A 17,225-nucleotide genomic window follows, 5' to 3' on the forward strand; every position below is an offset into this window, starting at 1 on the left:
TTACCCTTCCCCCTCCCCGTGTCCTCAAGTCCATTCTCTATGTCTGCGTCTTTATTCCTGTTCTGCCCCTAGGTTCATCAGAACCATTTTTTTCTTAGATTCCATATACATGTGTTAGCATATGGGATTTGTTTTTCTCTTTCTGACTTCACTCTGTATGACAGACTCTAGGTCTATCCACCTCACTACAAATAACTCAATTTCATTTCTTTTTATGGCTGAGTAATACTCCATTGTATATATGTGCCACATCTTCTTTACCTATTCATCTGTCGATGGACACTTAGGTTGCTTCCATGTCCTGGCGATTGTAAGTAGAGCTACAATGAACATTTTGATACATGACTCTTTTTGAATTACGGTTTTCTCAGGGTATGTGCCCAGTGGTGAGATTGCTGGGTCATATGGTAGTTCTATTTTTAGTTTTTTAAGGAACCTCCATAGTGTTCTCCGTAGTGGCTGTATCAATTTACATTCCTACCAACAATGCAGGAGGGTTCCCTTTTCACTACACCCTTTCCAGCATTTATTGTTTCTAGATTTTTTGATGATGGCCATTCTGACCAGTGTGATGTGATACCTCATTGTGGTTTTGATTTGCATTTCTCTAATGATTAGTGATGTCGAGTATTTTTTTGATATTGAGCTGCATGATCTGCTTGTATATTTTGGAGATTAATCCTTTGTCAGTTGCTTGGTTTGCAATATTTTCTCCCATTCTGAGGGTTTTCTTTTCATCTTGTTTATGATTTCCTTTCCCATCTGTTTATTTTTGTTTTTATTTCCATTTCTCTAGGAGGTGGGTCAAAAAGGATCTTGCTGTGATTTATGTCATAGAGTATTCTGCCTATGTTTTCCTCTAAGAGTTTTATAGTGTCTGACGTTACATTTAGGTCTTTAATCCACTTTGAGTTTATTTTTATGTATGGTGTTAGGAAGTGTTCTAATTTAATTCTTTTACTTGTAGTTGTCCAGTTTTCCCAGCACCACTTTATTGATTTTTTTTGCCAAGTCGTTTACAAAACAACTCTAGGAGTTGGCAAATATTCTTTGTTTTAAAAAAGTAATTAATTAGTTAATTTATTTCTTTTTGGCTGCGTTGGGTCTTCGTTGCTGCACGTGGGCTTTTCTCTAGTTGCGGTGAGTGGGGGCTGCTCTTCGTTGCAGTGCGCGGGCTTCACATTGCGGTGGCTTCTCTTGTTGTGGAGCATGGGCTCTAGGCGCGTGGGCTTCAGTAGTTGTGGCTCGCGGGCTCTAGAGTGCAGGCTCAGTAGTTGTGGTGCGTGGGCTTAGTTGCTCCGCGGCATGTGGGATCTTCCCTCACCAGGGACCGAACCCATGTCGCCTGCATTGGCAGGCAAATTCTTAACCACTGTGCCACCAGGGAAGTCTGTTGGCAAATATTCTTATCCCTGAAGGCTTTAAGACTAAAGATTTAAGGGAAGAATGTTGTTTATTTATGTGTCATTTGTCTTGCTTAAATAATAGCATGGTGAAGAACTGAAAGTGTCTCATCATCTTCACTGGTGAGTTCTGGGAGCTTGTTGTCCATCATGGCTTAGTGCTCAGATAATGCCACTACTAAGTACATTTTGTTCCTTAAATTGGTGTTTCATGACATGAAGTCTTCACATTCGGACTTCCAAAAGAACAACCCACAAACTCTTTAGAGAGTTCACAAAGAATTGCTTTAGAGAAGAAAAATCCCCCTATGTGCTTATTTGGAGCAATATAACTTAGTAAAAAGGAGAAAAAAGGGGAGGGATTATTTTAAGCTGAAAACAAAAAATGTAATTTAGTAGTTATAAGAAACCACAGACATCTAAACAAGCTTGTCAGAAATTTCAAATCAAGAACCAGAAAATTGTTTATTTCCTTTCCAGTTCTCTCTGTCTGGATGTATCTCTCTTAACAATTCACTTTGGGCCCTGTAGGTACAGTGGAACGATCCAGATGCACTATATTCATTAGTGGACAAGGAGAAGCCATCAAAATTCCCATTTTCAATCGACCAGGAAGGAGATATCTATGTGACTCAGCCCTTGGACCGAGAAGAAAAGGACGCAGTGAGTAAAATTAGGAGGAGTTTCACAGGTGATGAGATCCTGGGCTCATGGATATCTGAGAGCAGAAACAATTTTACTTAACACCCAGCCCCCCACCAATATCCCCCAAACTGTGTTCTGAACCTCAGTGCATTATTGCTCTCAGAGACATGATAATACCGTCACAAATTCAGCCCATTTTATATTTTCTCATTTCCCAATTCTAAGCAAATTGATGATAAGGGGATAAATGTAATAGCATTGAAATAGTTGTTTTCTCTGCCTTTTAAAGGGGATGATGAAGGATTCATGTCTTAACTCTGATCTCGTTGTAGTATGTTTTTTATGCGGCTGCAAGGGATGAGCATGGAAAACCACTCGCATTTCCACTGAAAATTCAAGTGAAAGTTAAAGACATTAATGATAATCCACCTACATGTCCATCTACAGTGACTGTACTTGAGGTCCAGGAGAATGAAGAAATAGGTAAGAAACCATGTATCTGTCCTCCCTATGTTAACTCTGTAATCCCTTTCTCCTCGTTGTCAGGTAAAAGGTGGGCAGGTAAACCTGATTGGGGATCAGTGGTCCATGCCCAGCACAGCATCGAGGTAGACTAGACTTTGGGACTCACATAGGTACAGTATTTAATTTCAAGCAATATCTGGAAAGTGTTTTAAAATTGGAGATTTTATAACTACTACTCCTACTCCTAGCACTGTTACTGCCACTACTATTACTACTACTACTACCACTAGCACCGTAACCATTTACACCAGTATCCTGTATACATGTATAAGGTTATCTCTTTGCAAGGTTTTTTTTTTTTTTTAGATTTTATCTATCTATCTGTCTATTTATTTATTTATTTATTGGCCGCGTTGGGTCTTCTGTTGCTGTGCGCCAGCTTTCTCTAGTTACAGCGAGTGGGGGCTAGTCTTCGTTGCGGTACGAGGGCTTTTCATGGCAGTGGCTTCTCTTGTTGTGGAGCACAGGTTCTAGGCACGCAGGCTTCAGTAGTTGTGGCACACGGGCTTCAGTAGTTGTGGCTCACGGGCTCAAGAGCGCAGGCTCAGTAGTTGTGGCACATGGGCTTAGTTGCTCCGCGGCATGTGGGATCTTCCCAGACCAGGGCTTGAACCCATGTCCCCTGCATTGGCAGGCGGATTTTTTTTTTTTTTTTTTTACAATTCATCTATTTTATTTATTTTTGGCTGCATTGGGTCTCCGTTGGTGCTCGCGGGCCCTCTCCAGTTGTGGAGAGCGTGGGCCACTCTTCATTGCGGTGCGTATGCCTATTGTGGTGGCTTCTCTTGTTGCGGAGCACGGGCTCCAGGCTCACGGGCTTCAGTAGTTGTGGCACGCGGGCTCAGCAGTTGTGGCACATGGGCTCGGTAGCTCCGCGGCACGTGGGATCCTCCTGGACCAGGGCCCGAACCTGCGTCTCCCGCATTGGCAGGCGGATTCTTAAGCACTGCGCCACCAGGGAAGCCCCTGCAAGGTTTTTCCATAGATTCTTATTTGCCTTCAACAAACTCAGTGACAGGTAAAATCCCATCAAACTTGCTAAATAATTTAAACAAACATTCACACCCAATGTCAGATATCCTGCAATTGACCCTTGATTGTCCCTCTCTAGGAAGCTGATAATAGCTCATGAGGCTGGAAGATGAAGTTCAAATCCTATCTGTTTTTGTCCTTTTGTTCTTGACCTGTTTTGTTTCCTTGTACTGTGCCAGGATAGCTTCAGTTCTGTACAGGGCCGACTACTATTAGATCACTGTGATTTCTGGGCGTTTTATGACTTTGCTGGATTTGGGACACCTATTGTCTATTACCCCTTGGTGTTGAGCCCATTGGCTGAGCAGGCTGGCATTGCTTGAATTGTTTTTGTCTGTTTCGTGTAAGTTTCAGGGCTTACAGGGTTAGCAGGCTCTCATGACTACCATTACCAGGGCTTGGCTGCCCTTGCAGGCAGATCCTCACCTGCCTCATGGGCATTCTCGTCATTTTCTTTCGATCTCTTTACTCTTCTTGCCACACGCTTTTCACACGGTGGGTGCTGTCTTGGTGGCTTGGTGGACACTGCTCACATGGCTTGCTTGTTCAATGCTCACTTTTTTTCCTTCTTGCTGTCAAGAGTCATATGGAGGCTACCTATTGTCAGTGTGTTCTGCTTAGGTCTTCTCTTTTTCATTGATTCCAGTTATTCTTACAACAGGGAGTATTAAATGACAGTTTGAAGGATTTCAGTTAATTTTAAGGAAGAATCTTCTAAAGTGACAGTGGAGTAACAATGAAATGTGTGACAATAGCCAAGAAACACTTATGGCATCACCTTTTTGGAAAATATGGGCTGGTCTGTGATGCTGAATGAAGGCAGAAGACCTTTGAAGACCTTTGTAGATGATACCTCAAGTCTCTTTGCACAGGGCCTAACATTTAGTGTATTAGTCATCTATGTTGCATAACAAATTGTCCCAAAATTTAGCAGCTTAAAACAGCAAACATTTATTATCTCACAGTTTCTGTGAGTCAGGAATCTGGATATGGGTGCATGCCTTTGATTCAGAATCTGGATGTGAGGTGAGTGCCTTTGATTCAGAGAGAGAGAGAAAGAGAAAGGGAGAGAGTTCAAAAAATGGCAGGTAATCCCTCTCTAGGAAGCTCATAATAGCTCATGAGGCTGGAAGATGAAGTTCAAATCCCATCTGTTTTTGTCCTTTTGTTCTTGACCTGTTTTGTTTCCTTGTACTGTGCCAGGATAGCTTTAGTTCTGTACAGGGCCGACTACTATTAGATCACTGTGATTTCTGGGCGTTTTATGACTTTGCTGGATTTGGGACACCTATTGTCTATTACCCCTTGGTGTTGAGCCCATTGGCTGAGCAGGCTGGCATTGCTTGAAATGTTTTTGTCTGTTTCGTGTAAGTTTCAGGGCTTACAGGGTTAGCAGGCTCTCATGACTACCATTACCAGGGCTTGGCTGCCCTTGCAGGCAGATCCTCACCTGCCTCATGGGCATTCTCGTCATTTTCTTTCGATCTCTTTACTCTTCTTGCCACACGCTTTTCACACGGTGGGTGCTGTCTTGGTGGCTTGGTGGACACTGCTCACATGGCTTGCTTGTTCAATGCTCACTTTTTTTCCTTCTTGCTGTCAAGAGTCATATGGAGGCTACCTATTGTCAGTGTGTTCTGCTTAGGTCTTCTCTTTTTCATTTATTCCAGTTATTCTTACAACAGGGAGTATTAAATGACAGTTTGAAGGATTTCAGTTAATTTTAAGGAAGAATCTTCTAAAGTGACAGTGGAGTAACAATGAAATGTGTGACAATAGCCAAGAAACACTTATGGCATCACCTTTTTGGAAAATATGGGCTGGTCTGTGATGCTGAATGAAGGCAGAAGACCTTTGAAGACCTTTGTAGATGATACCTCAAGTCTCTTTGCACAGGGCCTAACATTTAGTGTATTAGTCATCTATGTTGCATAACAAATTGTCCCAAAATTTAGCAGCTTAAAACAGCAAACATTTATTATCTCACAGTTTCTGTGAGTCAGGAATCTGGATATGAGTGCATGCCTTTGATTCAGAATCTGGATGTGAGGTGAGTGCCTTTGATTCAGAGAGAGAGAGAAAGAGAAAGGGAGAGAGTTCAAAAAATGGCAGGTAAGATGGAAGTCAGTCTTCTTATAACTAATCTGGGAAGTAACATCCCATAACTTTTGCCATATTCATTAGAAATGAGTCACTAGGCCCAGTTCTCACTCAAAAGGAGGAGGTTATACCAAGGCATCAATATCAGGGTTGGGGGGATAGCTGGGAGCCACGGTAGAGGCTGCCTGCCTTATTTGGGAGGAGGACAGTACTAGTTTTCTGAAGCTGCTGAGGATGTCATTGTTGGTAAAACAAATTGTTCAGGGATGCAGCATGCTCTTTGCATCTCCAAAAGTGAGAATTTATTTTGTAACAATATTTCACAAAGTCTTGAATTGTGGACTTAATGGACCAGGAATTCTTATAAATCAGCACAGACTGAGTCTATTCTCTATATGTAGCCCAAAGGGGTACAAAAAATGTCCCTGCCTTTTGGGGGTTTACTGTCTAGCTCAATAAAATATTCAATTATTCCTTAGTATATTTATATTCTCCTGTCTGGTGTCTTATATTGGCCAGAATCTTGTGGGACTCATGTCCCCAAATCTCAGCAATAACAACATTAATTCTGAAATCCCACCTGCTACCAAGACCTTTGTGTTCATACGGGAACTTTATCCTCTCATAAAAGCCCCACCTCCCTAAAGTATTTCTGAGTGCCCCAAGAGTTGCTGTATGTGCCTCTGAATGAATCTGGGCTGCCACTTGTCCCTGGCCTTTGTCACTCAGGGACATGGCACTTCTTTGACTCCTGGCTCATTCATAAGTTCTCTACTCCCACTGAGTGGTGTCTCCTACTGGAATTTCCCTGTCACTGACGTCAACAGTCTTCACGGTGCCTCTGACAGCTGGAGGTTTCCTCCGTGGTGAGGGAAGGACAGTGTCCTCTGTGTTATGCTCAGTTGCCGGGGGAAAGGTCCAGAGCAGGGCTGCTCAGACACCAAACAATCACAGAAGTTAGCAAGACACTCTTTCATTCCAACACACAGATGCTTTTCTTACAAGGGCAGATGCATGTTCCAAAGGTGGCTCGGTTGTTTGTGAAAGCAGAGATGGCAGCGGCTGCAACACTAGATACGTGTGCTCTTCTGCTACCCATGTTGCGCCTCCTCCCCAGCCCATGAGACACGTCTGCACGTGCCAGCTCCATTATAGACATAACCTAGGTACTTCCATTCCTCCCCTCACAAACCCTCCAAATCTCCCTGTAAATCAGTAGATGCAAAGTAACATGGGGGAGGGGATGAAACCGACCTCCACAAGTAGGGAATACATATTCAAGTTTTAGCCCTCACATGGGATTCTGGCTGTGTGTAGAGAAACCCACATTTACCATTTCACAGAGTAAGACGACCCAGCACCTATCAGAATTCACCCAGACCTGGGTGGAGCACTGAGTCAGAGCCGGACTTCTGGAGCTCCCTGGACTGAGACGTCCACAGAAATAAAACTTAGGACCATAAACTGCAGCAAGGCAGAGACGGTGTCTGCCTGCTCTCTGTCCCGTGCCTGTCTTTATCTTTGGGGTGGAGTCAGTCTCTGCCATTTTTCCAGAAAGTTACTTAGAAGTAACCACGGTTGGCTTGTCCTTATTTAGTTTTACCATTTGCCTTGTGTATTAGTGTCTGAGGGTGGCCGTAACAAATTACCACAGACTTGGTGACTTAAAACAACAGAAATTTATTTGCTAAGAGTTCTGGAGACTAGAAGTCTGAAAGCAGGGTGCCAGCTAGGGGAGAATTCTTCCTTGCCTCTTCTGGCTCCTTGTGGCTCCTTGGCTGCTTGTGGCAGCATCGCTGCAGTCTCTGTGCTCTCTTCACATTGCCTCCTCCTCCTCTGTGGGCGTCTCTGTATCTTCTCTTCCTCTTATAAGAACGCCCATCACTGGATTTAAGGCCCACTCCAAATCCAGGATGAGGGACTTCCCTGGTGGAGCAGTGGTTAAGAATCCGCCTGCCAATGCAGGGGACACAGGTTCGATCCCTTGTCCAAGGAGATCCCACATGCCGCGGAGCAATGAAGCCGCGTGCCACAACTACTGAGCTTGTGCTCTAGAGCCCGCGAACCACAACTACTGAGCTTGTGTTCCATAACTATTAAAGCCCGTGTGTCTAGAACCTGTGCTCTGCAACAAGAGAAGCCGCCGCAATGAGAAGCCCACATACTGCAACAAAGAGTAGCCCCCTCTTGCCACAACTAGAGAAAGCCTGTGCACAGCAAGAAGACTCAACATAGCTAAAAGTAAATTAAAAAAAAAAAAAGCAAATCCAGGATGATTTCCTCTCAAGACCCTGAATTGTGTCCTCCCAAAATTTATATGGTGAAGTCCTAACCTCCAGCACCTCAAAGGGTGACTATTATTTAGAGATAGGGTCTTTAAAGAGGTAATTAAGTTAAAATGATGTCATTAGTGTGGGCCTTAAGCCAATATGGCTGGTGTCCTTCTAAGAAGAAAAAATCTGGACAGATACAAGTACGGGGGAAGACCATGTGAAAACACATGCACCAGACAGCTATCTACAAGCCAAGAAGAAAGGTCTCAGAAGAAATCAACTCTGCTGACACCTTGATCTCAGACCTCTAGTGTCCAGAAACTGTGAGAAAATGTTTCTGTTGTTAACGCCATCCAGTTTGTGGTGCTTTGTTATGGTGCCCTTAGCAGACTAAGACACTTCTCCACACACTGCACTACTGAAAGGGTTAGAAGAACCAACGTCGATCTAAGAACTTTAGTCTGCTACTCAAAGTTACTTCCAGTGCTTTCTAGGAACCTGATTCTTCAGTGAAATCATTTTTTAATAGAGTAAAAAGAGCCTATAATGGATGGGTTTCCTTCTTTTCTTCTCTACAGGGAACAGTATTGGAACACTTATTGCTCATGACATGGATGAAGAAAACACTATCAACAGTCTTTTAACATACAGAATTGTGGATCAAACCCCCAAAGTTCCTAGAGATGGACTCTTCCTGGTCCAGACCTACTCAGGAATGTTCCAGTTAGCCGCGCAGTCCTTGCGGAAGCGAGACACTCCACAGTACAACTTGACAGTAGAGGTGTCTGACAAAGGTTAGTAGCACCTTCACTGTGTCAAGAGTGATAACACTTGTTTTCTTTCTAGTTGTGATTTGTTAGGCTGCTCTAATGCCTGGGTGTATTACAGAAGGATGCTCTTTAAGAGTTCTTGCTTCCTATGTAAAACACAGCACAGAGGCAGCAGGTGCAACATGGTAACGGCCAGAGTTGCAGCTTAGGCAATGTTATTATGTTGGTTCCCTGAGAAGAAGATGCCCAAGAGGGGATTAAATATATAAGGATTTTATTAGGGGAATTGCCTATGAGAAAAAATGGGGAGGGATACAGGGAAGGCTGGGAGAGCCATCAGACCTCAATACAAGCCAGACGCTGAGTGAAGGAGAGAAGGAAAGGCAGTGGTGGGAGTAACATAGATCACTAAGCAGTCAAAGGGAAGCTCAGCACGGTCATTAGGGCTCCAAAGTTGGCCGTGGAAGGAGTCTGTGATCTCCAAAACAGGCCTACCTTAGCCTGCCGGCCTTGCTCTGTCACTGGCTTGGGGCAGCCAATGGGAAGCAAGGCCTTGGTGCAAATGTGGTGATGGGTTTCAGAGCAAGGTGGCATGTTGTCAATTAAGATCCCTGGTGTTAGGGGTTGGCAAGGCATGTTGTCATGGCCACCATGGTCACAAACAAGAAAATGAGTTGTATTTCCCAAGTCTCCCTTTCAGACTCAAAGGATTCTACTGTATGACAGTGAAGGAAAAATGTATCATTTGGGAAGTTTTGTCTTCTTATGTTAGCTTCTTGGTGGCCATTTGACGATATCTGGAGACATTCTTCCTTAACGCCTTATACAATTTCAAAGCAAGTGGATTTTAATCTTTGTTAAGTCATGAGACCCTTTGAGAATCTGATGGAAACTATGAATTCCTCAACAAATGCACACATTATCAACAAATTGCACAGACACACAAACTTACGTGAACTCAGGGACAGGCTTATTTTAAGATCATTAATACTTCTAGGTTGAGAATCTTTCTTTAACTGGCACTGAATCTTAGATTACCAAATAGTTCAGTAATTGTTATGCTACGGGAGAGAGAGATTATGCAGGTGTGCTGAAGTAAAGAGCACCATTTCATACTGTGCTTCACATTTTTTTTTTCATTACACAGTTGCTGAGATACTGAAGCGAGCTGGGGTTTAGCAGGCCCCTGAAGCAGAATGTTTGAGACATAGTGATTAGGCAAATATTGAGGGCCTAACATAATGTCTAGCGTTATGTTAAGAGGTACAACAGAAGTGGGTATAATAAATCCTCCCTGTCCACGATGAGCTGACAATCTCACACCGTTAGCCAGCCATTCTTTCAGCAGTTATTGAGCATTACCGTGATTGAGGCACCATTCAAGGTACTGGGGATACACAAATGAAGAAGACCCAGTGTCTGTCCTCAAGGAGCATTTGTGGTAGAGGAGATGGACATGTGAATAAATAAATTGTAAGAAATATGTACAAGGTAGCTCATGAAGGCAATGAGTGACTCAGTGGAGAGGGAGAGAGCTGATAAAGCTTTCTGGAAGAGGCATCATTGATCTGAATTTTGATGGATGAATATGACAAGTTACAAAATAGTGTAAAGGCTTACAGAGGAGAAGAAAGCCCATGTGAAAATGCATGGGGACCTGAAGCAGTTTGAGGCTGCAAGAGCATCAGGTTACAAATTGTCTATGTACCTGAGTACACCTGTAGACTATATGGACCAGATTATACAGTATATTTATATATAACTTTGTATGTGTATTGATGGAGTTAAACATCCAGTTGTGTACTATAGAAAATTAGACTGGTAGGCTGTAATTAACATAGTTTTACATAAAATCAGGGAAGATCTGTTAGCCAGGAGGTCCACTGCTGGCCCAAATAAGGTTTGTGCAGAGCAGGGAGCCAGTGGGTTCAGGCCCTGGGACCTCCGGAAATCTTCAGCCATTCTTGCTGCCTACAAATGTTCTGGGGACTGGACCCAACTTGAGTTAACATCCACTTATTTGTAATACTGTTATTATTAGATTACATGCCTGGCTTTGTGTCCAGTGCGTCAAGCGCAAACTTTAGAGCTAGGCCGTGTGAGTATATTTGTCAGGATCCCAGCAGGAAACAGACAGCCCCCTCAAAAGAAGTAACCAAAAAGTGTTGAGAGAGGGGATTATTTGTAAAGGCTGGGGGTAGGGGTTATGGGAAACCAACAGGGGGTGTGAAGCACAATGGCAGCCTTTCTTACCTGAAGGTGAGAAGGGATGAGGGAAGGTAACATTTCCTGAAGGAGCAAGGCCTGTTCCTGTGACTATAGAAGAGGCTGCTGGCCGTGGGGAACTGGACCCTGACCCTGTCCCTCCTGCCCTGCCTTAGAGCTCCAGCCAGGGCTCCCACTGGTGGAACCCAACTTCTACCCAGAGGGCCAGGATGCCCACTGATGCAGTTCCTAAGGTCAGCCTCCGGGGCACAAAGCGGGGTGAAGGGCGGAGAGTGGACAGAGAGGGAAAAGGAACGCATGGATTTGAATTCTGGCTTGACCACTAGTTAGCTGTATGACCTTGGTCAGATCACCAACTTCCCTGTCCTTTGGCTTCCTCATTAGGGAACTCAATGAGATTGATAATTGTACCTACCTCACGGAGTTAGAATGAAGATGAAATGAGTCATGCAAGCAAAGCATTTAATATGGTGCCTGGTACATAGAGAGTGCTAACAATGTCAGTTAGGACGAGAAGCTTGGCTCTGTTGCAATCTACATTTTCTAGATAAACTGACTACTGCACAGAGATTTTGAGTGACATTCCCAAGCTCTCACACGTCTGATAAGTAGCAGAGACAGAATTTGAACAGTGGGGTTCCAAAGCCCAGAGTCTCAGCCCTTGTATGATACACTACTTCATAGATAGAACAATGGAAACCCCAAGAAAAAAACCTATCATGTTGGTTCTCACTGTGGATATTTCCCTGGGGACCCCATCCCCACCTGTACTTCATGCTTATCTTGGACCTAGGTTGAACCTGCTGTCTCTGACTAGGTCTCTGAATTGTCAAACCCACCCCTCACAGCCTATGCCATCTCCCAGAGTTCTATGAGCTACTTCTGCCTCCGTAGGCTGGGCAGCCTGGCCTTTTGAAGGGGGTTAATTGTACCTCTCCTCCCTCACTTGGGCCTTCCCTTTAGGGGGGCAGAAGGGATACAGGACAGTAAGTTCTGGAAGTGTTCAGAGTAGGAAAGACAACCCTCTGGGATGCTCAAAGAAGTCTTTCTAGAAGGATAGTTTTGCACTGGGCTTTGAAGGCTACATAAGTTTCACTAGCCAGGAAAGAGAGGCTGCTTCACAGAAAAGAAGCCATCTTGCTCAGGGACAAGCCTTACTGAGGAGGGGGCAGGTAGATGGAGTGGGAAGCCCAGGGGAGCCTCTCGTGGGGTTTTCTTCAGCCCTTGGTGACCGGCTCATGGGTGCAGGTGGGGAGCAGAGAATCCCCTCACCACACAAATCGCATGTCAATAGTAAAATTGTGGCTATGGCTGTCACTTTACTTGCCAACTGTTTTTCTTGCAGATTTCTGATTTTAATGCATGATGTTCAGTGAAAATTTTTGTGATATGACTTTGATTTTCAGATTTCAAGACCCTCTGCTTTGTGCAGATCAACATTATTGATATCAATGATCAGATCCCCATCTTTGAAAAATCAGATGTGAGTAGTTATCACCTTGCTTTTTCTTTACTTTGTTCATATTACCTGACCCCTACTTCTGGAATAAAGACACAAACAGTAGCTAGGGAAAATGCCAGAGGTACCAAACTCAAACATCATCTTCAGTGGAAATCTTCAGGGAACAGTAACATTCACTGTTATAGTATCTGGGAGCATCTGGTTTTTTTATTAAAAACTTTTGCCAACAGCTCATTTATTTCAAGGACTGCTTGGAAGCTACAACCACCATCTTTGTCCAATTGAAAGGAGTTGAGTGGTTGCTTGCAGTTTGTCATATATTTTGTGTGTAGCAGGACAATAAATAGATTACTGCTAGGTCTCAAACAAGCGTGTGTAGTCAGAATTTAAAATTTTGAATATTGGCAATTTAAACTCATTTTGTAATTATTGGATAAGAGAAAAGGGGAAGAAAAAACTAATCTCTGGTTTATGCCGAAAAATGTGCCCAAGACATCTGCAAGAATTAGAATTGGGAAAAAAGAGCAGGAGAAAAAAGATCAGTTGAGTATATCAAGAAGAATTCAAGTTAACTTATTATTAATGTGGGGGTAGTTTGATCATTGCTTCCCTTAAAATGGATGCCTCTATTTATTTATTCTGGAGAAGAGAGAAGCCCTTTTGGCTAGATTGTTATGTTTGAAGTCAGTTTATGAGGCGGCCCAGAGCCTTGTGATGATTTTCATAAATCACAATAGGGATAAGGCAGTGACAAAGAACAGGAATTGATTTATGGGAGGGTTTGAGGAGGTAAAAAGTGTGACAATATAACTTGTATAGTAGGCACTGAGGTTAAGCAAGCGTGAGACTAAGAGCCTGTTTCTACTCTGCCTCCATTCTCCTGGGCATTTGATCCTTTCTGTGTGTTGTAGTTTCCTTGCATTACATCTAGGCAGTGTTTTTATTTTGAGGGTAGGAGTCCTGCTTTGGGAATCTCAGAGCTTGGAAAGGCAAACTGGGCCTTAGAAAGGTGAGTCCACTTCTTTCATTGCCGTGGTCCTTTCCCGGACCCTGCCTGTTACCATCTTCATGATCACCATGCCAAGAGACATGATCTGGGGGATTTTCAGTGGAGGAGTGGGAGATGGTCTCGGTCAGTGTTAATTAAGAGCACCTGCTTTGGAGTTGGACAAACATTGGTTTGAATCCCAATTCTGTGACCAGCTAGCTGTGTGGTCTTGGGTGGGTTTTACCTCTCTAGTCTTTTGCTCCTCTGTCAAATGGAGATGATAATATAGCTACTCAGTAGGGTGCTTTGTTTTGCTGCTTATCTTTATTGAGCACTTATTATGTGCCAGCTTCTGTTATTATTATTATTATTATCATCATCGTCATCTCCAAGGACAGATGATGAACCTGAGACTTTAAAAAATTAGATAACTTATTTCAGTTCACCCCGGTCATAAGTGACAAGCCTAGGATTCATACCCAGGCCATTTGACTCCAAAGTTCAGGCTCTTAACCACTATTCTCTGATTGATTTAAGAAATAATTAAAATAATGTAAAGTGCCTGCCACACTGTAGGTACGCAATACATAGTAGCTATCTATTTGTCTCAACAGTTATTAAACATATTGGATGTGAGTGGAGGGATATGTTTTAGAATCCTATCAGTAGATCTCTGAGACGTTGTGTTTCCTGGTACAATGGCTATCAGTCTACAAGCATGACTGATGTCAAAATCAACTGTAACCCACTCATTAATAGAAAAAAACATGCTTGGTAAGTATTGATGCAAACTGTGACTTGTGTCCATTCTGAAACCAAGGAGACAAGTTTGCCCTTTGACAACTGTACTCGATGACAATGGACATTCTCATTGTTTCCTTCCCCTGTTTCCTTCTTAGTATGGAAACCTAACTCTCCCTGAAGATACAGCCATTGGAACTGTCATCTTAACCATCCAGGCCACCGATGCTGATGAACCAAATACGGGAAGTTCTAAAATCCTGTACCGAATTACACAGGGAGACAGTGAGGGATGTTTGGAGATTGAAACAGATCCCCAAACCAATACTGGATATGTCAAGGTTAAAAAGGTAAATAGCACATTGAATGGAATTTGTCTTTTTCAGAGGTTAATTTACTTAGGACCATTCAAGGACCTATAAGCAGAGGTGACATATTAGCAGTGACCTCTCGGGTGTGTGATGGACTCCTGGAACACTCTCAGTCATTCTTGTCCTCCCAAAAGACAGAAGGCAGGATTCTTGCTCTGGGTCTGTCACTAACTGACCAAGTAGCCTTTGTAGAGTGAGGTAGGATTGACATATAAAATATATAAACTACAAGATAGAAAATTTCTTAGTATAAGTATGTCCCATGAAATACTGGGGACATACTTATACTAAAAAATTGCTTGTTGTTTACCTGAAATTCCAATAAAACCAGTTGTTCTATATTTTTATTTGCTAAATCCTGGGCAAGGTGGTGCTCCGGGCTTTATTTCTCTCTTTGCAAATATGGGGTATTAGACTAGACGAACCGTATGAGCCCTTTAGGCTGTAGACTCTTTATTCTAATGGGCCAGCCATTGGCTCCTCTTTAATAATGACTGGAAATTGGTAGGTCTCCTTTAATAGACAAGTTTTAATAAACAAGTTTATTCTTTCATGGCTTCTTCCCTGCCTACCCCTTACTTTCATCTTTTATGGTATTACTGAGTCCACTGGCTCTTGCTTCGTCTCTCCCTTTGTAAGGACTGGGTAGTCTAGGGCCAAACTCTTGATTACCATGATACTTGCTTTTTAATAGAGGGTCTTCCCATCCTTCTCTCAATCTACTCCCATCCCCCACTGTGTACAGCTGAAGTTTGACGCTTTCCTCCATGGCTGCCTCATTTATGCTTTAGAGCATGTAAACCGTTTACCAGATGACTCAGTAGGAAGCAGCACTTGTCATCCAATGTAGTTAGAATTAAAAGGGGTCAGAGTTACAGCAATAGAGACTTTGTGGTCATGGTTGAATGCTGAAGGTTTGTAGGGCAGTGTGTTGGAGGCTGCAAAAGAAAGCTCTGAAGGAAAGTTTTGACCCAGAATAAAGGAAAGCTGAAGTAGAGGCTAAAAATGAAGACAAAATAGAATAATTTCACAGAAAATGGATAGAAGCACAGGGAGAAAAGTGCTAGTGCTGAAGGAAGCCCTGGGGCAGAATCTCAGAATTCTGATACCATTATGACTATATAACCCACTTCTGACAAAGGGCCTCGCTGGGTTTTAGCTGCGAGGTTTTTGTGTGGACCTACTCAAGCCATTAGTATTTTGTGTGAGTCTGACATTTGGAAAAGCTGCCATAACATCTTCCCCCTCTATTCATGGCTGCCTACATGGAGACAAAGAACCCAGAAGGAAAGGCCAGTTTTCAGAGTTTGCAGTGGGTGGTCCAGGCAACATACGTGATCTTTTTGCAGGAGGTGGGGGCAGATAGCTTCTATCCTCCCACAGGCCCAGGGCTCTCTAGGCATCTAAGAGAAGATAAAGCCCCGTCCATCTCAGTATGAATGAGTCCCACATGTCAGTAATTTTTCATGGTGGCTTGTTGTGAATCAACTGAAGTTAATTGGACCATTTGTGGCTAAAGGGCACCTATAGGGAAAAATTGGTAACCTTGATGATTAGCAGTAGGTGAGGGCTGTAAGTATCCTCCCACATGCTCTTGACATGAGGAGGTATATCACAGTACAGCAGGCCTATGGCCAAAATCTTTGTCACATCCTTATTTTGTTTGTGGTTATATTCCAAGCGTCCAGAATATTGCCTGGCACATAGTGGAGGTTCAATAAACATTGGTTGCATTGAATAAATAATTGAATTCTGTGCCATGTACAATTAATAACAAGCAGGGACAAAAACCATCATCCAACTTGTGCTTTAGGCTTGTGATGTCCCAGCTCTCTGTCCCTCAGGCACTGTGGGCACGGTACTCTAGTGAGAGGATTCATCTGACTGTCCACAGAAAAGGTGTTGATAGACACAACAGAACTGGCATCCTGGAACTATGAAGGGTAAAAGCTGCTGGACTAGCCAGATGCTACACTCTTGTTCATTTAATGATCAAGATATACTATATTTTTAACCAAACTGCATGTCTTGAATACCACTAATATCACAAAACCTCTTTGTAAGATCACTTTGCTAATTAACAAACCTTCTAGTGCAGCTTGAGACAGTGTGAGCTCAAAGCCTGTAGTAGCTGCCTCTGGAGTGTGGATCTCTGATTAGGATCTGTCAAATGCTAAGTGACAGCCAGCCCAGAGGTGTGGATTCTTCATGAGGACACACTAGATGTTAGCCAACTGCCCCTAGGATGTGTGTACTCACATTGACAGATGTTTGTATTCATACAGTTTTCAGTATTTTAAATAAATTAGACTCTATTATGTGGTTTTTCGTGTGTAGTTTAGCCTTACTTCTAATTCCCTCCCCATTAAGCCATCCATTGCTTCAGAACCATTGTGTTGATCATTTTTTAAAAATTTAAAATCCCAATGTAGACTACTTTTATTTCCTAATATTTTATTTTTTAAAAAATATCTTTGTTGGAGTATAATTGCTTTACATTGTTGTGTTATTTGCTGCTGTATAACAAAGTGAATCAGCTCTACATATACATGTATCCCCATATCCCCTCCCTCTTGCGTCTCCCTCCCACACTCACTATCCCACCCCCTAGATGGTCACAAAGCACTGAGCTGATCTCCCTGTGTTATGCGGCTGCTTCCCACTAGCTATCTATTTTACATTTGGTAGT

General features: G+C 43.0%; 1 protein-coding gene across 1 annotated transcript in view; it reads left to right on the forward strand.

Annotated features, from left to right (window-relative positions):
* CDH17 (cadherin 17) overlaps positions 1 to 17,225 on the forward strand; it is a 101,438-nt gene that overhangs the window by 44,839 nt on the left and 39,374 nt on the right. Inside the window, exons 8-12 of the mRNA XM_024115913.1 lie at positions 1,935 to 2,066; positions 2,381 to 2,531; positions 8,557 to 8,772; positions 12,381 to 12,457; positions 14,324 to 14,515. Coding sequence (XP_023971681.1) covers positions 1,935 to 2,066; positions 2,381 to 2,531; positions 8,557 to 8,772; positions 12,381 to 12,457; positions 14,324 to 14,515 — 768 coding nt within the window. The remainder of the gene's footprint in view (positions 1 to 1,934; positions 2,067 to 2,380; positions 2,532 to 8,556; positions 8,773 to 12,380; positions 12,458 to 14,323; positions 14,516 to 17,225) is intronic.

The sequence above is a fragment of the Physeter macrocephalus genome, chromosome 15 (genome assembly GCF_002837175.3).
Source record: "Physeter macrocephalus isolate SW-GA chromosome 15, ASM283717v5, whole genome shotgun sequence".
Lineage (NCBI taxonomy): Eukaryota > Metazoa > Chordata > Mammalia > Artiodactyla > Physeteridae > Physeter > Physeter macrocephalus.